General features: G+C 41.9%; 1 protein-coding gene across 1 annotated transcript in view; it reads right to left on the bottom strand.

The window, feature by feature from the left end:
• Positions 1 to 2,881: 2,881 nt before the first annotated feature.
• Positions 2,882 to 6,820, bottom strand: part of LOC104967672 (glypican-1-like) — a gene marked incomplete at its 3' end in the record, with an annotated part of 19,835 nt that continues 15,896 nt past the window's right edge. The window contains exons 3-5 of the mRNA XM_010797186.1: positions 5,033 to 5,250; positions 4,294 to 4,467; positions 2,882 to 3,047 (exon numbers count right to left, since the gene is read on the bottom strand). Of these exons, the coding sequence (XP_010795488.1) occupies positions 2,882 to 3,047; positions 4,294 to 4,467; positions 5,033 to 5,250 (558 nt within the window). The remainder of the gene's footprint in view (positions 3,048 to 4,293; positions 4,468 to 5,032; positions 5,251 to 6,820) is intronic.

The following is a 6,820-nucleotide window of genomic DNA, read 5'->3' as shown; positions in this document are numbered from 1 at the left end:
CCCCCTCCCCCGCCGTTGTGTTTTTGTGACCTCCACCAATGTGTGTCCCACCCCTTGTCCTGTCCTATGGCTCACGTCCTGGACCTTCACCTCTGACCACCTTTGTCCCTGATGACCCGACCCGGGGCTGAAGGTAACACTTTTCTGCTATCCCTTGTGCTTGGGTTTAAACAGAAAGTTAAACAAACTGCTGATTCTATGGGAAATGTGTTTGTTGGTCAAAGTTTCAAAATGTGTTCACACCCCCATTCACTAACACTTCAAGGTGAAAGTGTTTTCGAATGTGCAGAGTTTCTCTTCACCACTCTGCTAACATTCTCATTGTTTGGCATTCTGATTTTAAAGGGTTGAGGTCAAGTTGTGATACAACACTATTACATGTGTTTAACATTTGATGAGGAAATGTCTGCAATTGTCCTGATTTTGCTATGTATTCTGGATGTTATTTCTGATGCAATGTTGTTTACATCTTACACCGCACTCCCCTATATCCCTCACACTTTATTTTTATGTTCTGGCCTTAGGGCATTTGACATATGTTTTTCCAAGGAGGTATTTTAAAATGGCACATTTTAATCTTAACATTTGATGTAATTTTGTGTCTTCTTGAAGCTAAAATGCATTTCCAACTACACACCACGCTCTTTACCATGCCTCAGAGTGATGTTCTCTTGGTTCTCTAACCTTTCTCTTCCTCTGGCCTTCCTGTAAGCACGGCCTTGGATAGGAAAAAAAGTAATAAAGCAAAGTTCACGAGAGAGAAAGGAAGTGAACATGTGCAGTGGACAATGCATGTTCTGACCTTTACTGGTGTGTGGAGGTAGCTTTCTCTCCTTAATCCTCAAAGTCTGTGATTCATGCAGACGTGAGCAACAACCTTGGCCCTTAACTATTTTTCTGATTACTATTAAGTTATTTTCCCACTATCGCATGACATTGAAAAACTCATGTTTCAGTGCCAATTTGTGACAGTTACTCACGTTAGGTTTGAAAGACCATTCTTACTCGCAGTGATCCTAGTTAAAGCATAGATTTAGCATCAGTTTTTAATACTCCGCAAAAGTGAGGATCGAGGGAAACATTAGATTACTATATCAGCACTCTTCAAAATTAAACTCTCATTGCAGGTTACGCAGAAGATGTTACACTGAGATTAGACCTTAATCTCTGCTGTGGAGAAATGAAACGACTGCAGGAGCAATATCAAAGTCAACTAAATCATTAGACTACAAATCTTTATGTGAAATGATTTGCAGTGTGAATATAAACTTGCTTTTTCATAACAAAAATAAAATATAAAGCTTATTCTGTGTGACTGGCGAAGCCACACGCAGTATAGTATTCAACATACTTACATCATATTTTTCTCCTTCTTCCGCCACAAATCAAAATGTGCGGAATGACCGGGATCCGGTTGCTATTCAATTCAATTCAATTCTAATACTTGCTATGTCTTTTATAAGAGATTTGCCCAGCCGTTTTTCACGCAAATTACAGAAAACTGCGATCATTTGCCCCCTAAGGAATGAATGGGAAATCCATTTGAAGAGAGCTCTAAATCACCCCACTTTTACCCCATACAGATTCTGCATACTTTAACGTAGAACAAAGATTACAAGTTCAAACGATTATCGAGACTATGGACTTTATTATACTAGTTGAATATTTGTTGATAGCTAGTATGGTTCTCACGTAGTCGCAGCTTACATTTTGCGAAAATGTCATACTGTTCCACATTTTATAACGGTGTGCATGGGAGAGCTCGTTAAGACTTATGGCGCGTTTCCACTGCAGCGCGGAGCTCGCTTTAAGCGTGCCGAGCCGTGCGGGGCCCGTTTTTGGTTGCGTTTCCACTTGGCCTAGTACCGGCTAGCGGGTCCTAATTACAATCGTGGTTATAGGGCCAGGAACAACCGGGCTGAGTCGGGCTGAGTATGCTAAACTAGAGAGAGAATCGCTGGCAAGGAGGCCACAACTACAACAAGATGAACATATTTGACCGTGATTTAATTGCAATACACGTTTCAAAATGATGCCGAAGTAACAACATACTGATACCGGTTAGTAAAAACCATGAATTAATGCTTTGACAAGTCTGCAGACAGACGGCGAGGCGAAAAACCTTTTAAAATGCGTGATGTCTGAATGGAGATCGGCTAAGCTAACGTTATATATACTCCGTCCACACTCACAACAACGGCCTATACAGACATAAATAAACCAGCGACTGTATTCGCCATGACACAGACAGTCTGTGGTTTGTACTTGTTTAACTTTTGTCTAGTTTCTGAAAAGATATGAGGAGCAGTGAGCTCTGAGTACTAACAGCTAACGGCTGATGTTGGTTTTCTGTGGTTCGCATTGAAGACGACGTCAGGGCTCTGCCTAGACTGCGTTACTATAGTTGCTGCCCCAGCTACTAAACTGTACTGGAAACGCAGCATAAAGTGAGCCTGGCCTACCAAGGCCTAACTATACCTTACTAAGCCGTGCGTGGCCCTGCATTGGAAATGCGCCATATGCAGAGGGCAAATATTTTTAGCTGGAAAAAAGGGAAGGCATGAACATTGTTCAGATCTTATCAAAATATATCATGCAGGGATGTGATAAATAAAATAAAACATGATTCAAATGATTCAATCCAATGGCCCAAAATGACTACCAATGTCTCATCAAAGACATCAAACTCCATTGAAAAAAACAGTAATTTTAGCACGCAGAACACAGGAGTTGCTGCCAGGATAGTTGGTTATGTTGTGTAATTGTGTGAATTCAAACTAACCAAACTTTTATTGGCATGCTGTCACACTGACTATAGATAAGTAACTCATACAACCCCACTTCACACATCCAAACCACCCCTTCCATCTCTGAGTCTCACCTATAAGGTTCTGCCACTCCGGGTCCAGATCAGCTTGGTTGGCCAGGCAGCCCTTCATGACGTTGGAGCAGTAGTTGGAGCAGGGTTTGAGGGAGGCCGTGCCGCGGCAGTGGGGGCAGTACACCAGTTTCATCAGGGCCTTCGTACAGTCTGGACTCAGATGAACCTGGAGAGGTTAGAAAAAAAAATATTAGTATCATCAGAGTCAGTAGTGAAATAAGGGCATGTAATACTGTATGCTTTACTACAGTCCTGATTCTTCTTCTCTCCCTTTAATGCACTGTTGATATGCACAGTAGTACATTGTGGTTGTTTAGCTCTTTCCTTCTCCTTTCCATTGGAGACTTTTCTCCATGAGGGACATGTACACCAGTATTAACCGCTTAAGGAACATGATGAACAGTAGAGGGCAGTATTGTAAAATGATATGGGACACAAGAGAACAGAAAAACTGTGATGGCCTTCCTTATCTTTATACAGTCCAGGGTTTCTGTTACACTGTCAGCTTCTGAGTCGTGAAAGGTGTCCAGTTCCACAGTGGAGTTTTTTTTAACAACTATCCTGCAGAGATGTTATAGACGGACACCTCTAAGAAGGGGGGCAGGTAATAGAGGTATTACACCATGTATGATAGCAAGATGTAAGATCCAGTTTTGCTTACTATTGTAAAAGCATGCTATGCAGTTTTTCATATTTGAAGGCATATTCTGACCAGCCTTCGTGCATTTATTTCTGTGCAGTTTGAAAATCAGTCCACCGACTAGAGTTTTAAGTAATCCATCACTGTCGAAATCAAGTCTGCATTGATTTGTGTCATGATAGTACATCACGGTTGTGCTGAAGTAAAAAGTCTGCCCTCATGACATTGGTTTAGCTATTATCAAGCAGATCTAAATAGAATCATATTTATGCCTGGTACTGTAAGGATATTCACATTTATACATGATAGAACAAACACCCAGTCACATCAGTCACTTGTCTCTGAATGTTGGGAAATAACTGCATTGAGAGCTAGATAAACATCCTCACACCCATTTTTGACAGCAAACTGTAGTTGTCAAAATGATAGCTTTGTTCTGATGGCAACGTCTGGAGCTTAATTTTCTGATTCTTTTTTTTTTAGGGTGGAGACATTTTTATCTGACAGTTTGGGTGTGACAAACATTCACCCATCATATCTGATTTAATAGGAAGCAGCCTAGCAGTTCTTTGTAACAGACACGATTTTCTGTAAATAATACTCAAACTCTCATCAAAAACTCATCCTGTCTCTCTCGGTCTGACTCACTCTTTCTCTGTTTACGTCTTATGTACACACTAACGCACGCACGCACGCGCGCACACGCACACACGCACACACACACACACACACACACACACACACACACACACACACACACACAGACTCTCACCTGGGAGACCTTCCTGACCACCTCTCCGCTGATGATCAGCCCCTGGACAAACGACCTGGCTGTGACAAAAGCACGGATCAGCTTCGCCTTCATGTCTCGCGGGACGTCACCAAATGGCCGCAGCGTCTCCTGTTGCTTAGCAACACATTCAAGATAGTCGTCTGACAGGGTGACCTGCGAAAGGTGACAGGGAGGGAAAATGAAGATGCTATTAGTTATTTTGTTTTTGCCAGCTACAAAGGTCATCGGCCAGGAACATTGTGATTACACTATAAGCCTTGTAGTTTAACAAAGTATGGCACTATAAGAGATTCAGAAATGCATCTACTCTCCATGCCACTGGTTTTCCATTTAAAAATAATAAAATATGAGGATTCAAGACAGGTGATGGGTCTAAAAATTTAACTTTTGGAAAATGATTTTCCTTATGAGTCAGAAATAAAGCAGGAACTGAAGAGGGAGAACAGTTAGCAGCTGAATGGATCAGGAGAACTAGTTCACCAAATCTTTTAATCGTGTCGATTAGCACTTCAAGCACTCCCATTTGAATATAATTTGGTCTATTTCACATGATCGTTATCAAGATTTTATTAAATATCCAAAACAGAGGCCATAATGTGAACACGTATTTAGAAGGTCACTCTGGTTTCTGCTTTATTATTTAAATTATTATCTTTTCATCATCCTGTACATCCCTTTTTCATGGCATAATGTCTTCTACTTTCACTTCTTCACTCACATCTGTAGGAGCAGAGATTTTAAAGGTGCGCTCCAGGAGTTGGGACCAGAACTCAGTGAGGGTCTCGTCCAGGTTGAGAGCGGAGCCCCTGTAGTACTGTCGCAGGTCGGTGTAGAGATCTGCGTAGAGACGCGTGTTCTGGGAGTACAGGGGGCCGAGTGGAGACAGCACCTCCTGCAGGGAGCGCTCAGAGCTGCCGTGCAGCTCAGTGAAGTAGGCTGGAGGAGGCGAGAAGAGAGAGAGGGACAAAGGAAAGAGAGAAGGAGAAGAGAAATAAGGAGAGGAGAAGAAAACAACAACAATAGAGATGAGGAAAGGGGTTGTTTCTTCACATTATTTATTTGTTCTGTCTACCTGACTGTTGTAGGTCAAGCATTCACTCTGTTTACCTCAGTGTTTGCATTCACAAACTCTTACACCTGGTGAATCCTATATATATTGGTGCTAGGTGTGTAGCGTACAGTGGGTTTATCACACTGTTTCCTCTGTAAACATCACTAAGGAAGTGGAGGGACAGTGAAATTGTTTGCCGTAAAACTAAAACTCTCTGTACAGCTGAGAGTCGGATGATTATTCTCTGTGAGTTTTCCGATATGAGCGTCCCCTTTTACTTTACACACACTGATTTGATTCATTGTTAATGAAAAAATATGGATTAATGCAGTATCATTTTATTTTGTAGAAATGTATCCAATAACTAACAATTTCAATTCTTATGGAGGATAATTAATCCAATCCAATCCAACCCAACTTTATTTATATAGCACATTTAAATACAACAGCGTTGACCAAAGGGCTGAACATCAATAAATATATAAAAAGCAGTATAAATAAATTTGGACAAAACCAATAGGAGAAAAAACAAATGTAAACACACGAGACAATCAAACCATACTTATAACCACAGACTGAAAAACTCCCATACACTATTTAAAAACAATATCAAACACGAGAAAATAATTAATGCCATTTAATGTACCAGATTTAACACATTTATTTTACATTTAAAGGTTTCCCAGAAATGTCTCTTCGCAGCCAGGTGGATACAGAGCGATAAAGAGGTCAAACTGAAAGAATAAGAGAGTCAGCTCGTTGTCTCTGCAGTAAATTGGTCTGGGCTTTTCCCCCCCGTGCTTCAAAGGCTGTGGACCGGTGCCAGCCTGTTCTAACCACAACCAGATGGGCGGACACATTACTGCTACTGAGGTGGCCCGCTGCCTCCAGACTAATAATACTGTCCTTCTCTGCTGACAAGTCCTCCTGCTTCTTTTTTTTCTATTTTCTGCTTTTATTTTTCATTTTTATTTTAAAACACACTACTAATGAGACATTTCTCACTTGCTGCATTCGTCTGTCTATCTGTTGTTAGTGGTCGCACTCAGTCTTTCCTTCTCTTTCCTCCTCCATCCATCACTCTCTTCCTCTGATGTGCAGCGATCTGCAGCCTCGGCTCCTCAGTGGGTCAACTGCTCATTAGCTGAACCAGCCACTGCCCCGGGGGACACCCCTCTGTGTGTGTGTGTGTGTGTGTGTGTGTGTGTGTGTGTGTGTGTGTGTGTGTGTGTGTGTGTGTGTGTGTGTGTGTGTGTGTGTGTGTGTGTGTGTGTGTGTGTGTGTGTGTGTGTGTGTGTGTGTGTGTGTGTGCCCCTTTGAGATCAGGGGATCGGCTTATCACGTTTCATTGTGTCTGGTGACTCTGCTCTCATTATAACACCCAGTCAGGGGTCCCCTTGACGCATAGGACACATCCTCCCACACACACACACACACACACACACACACACACAC

Source organism: Notothenia coriiceps, unplaced genomic scaffold, assembly GCF_000735185.1.
Source record: "Notothenia coriiceps isolate Sejong01 unplaced genomic scaffold, NC01 NC01_scaffold00037519, whole genome shotgun sequence".
Taxonomy (NCBI): Eukaryota; Metazoa; Chordata; class Actinopteri; order Perciformes; family Nototheniidae; genus Notothenia; species Notothenia coriiceps.
This window is presented reverse-complemented; position numbering and strand designations above follow the sequence as displayed.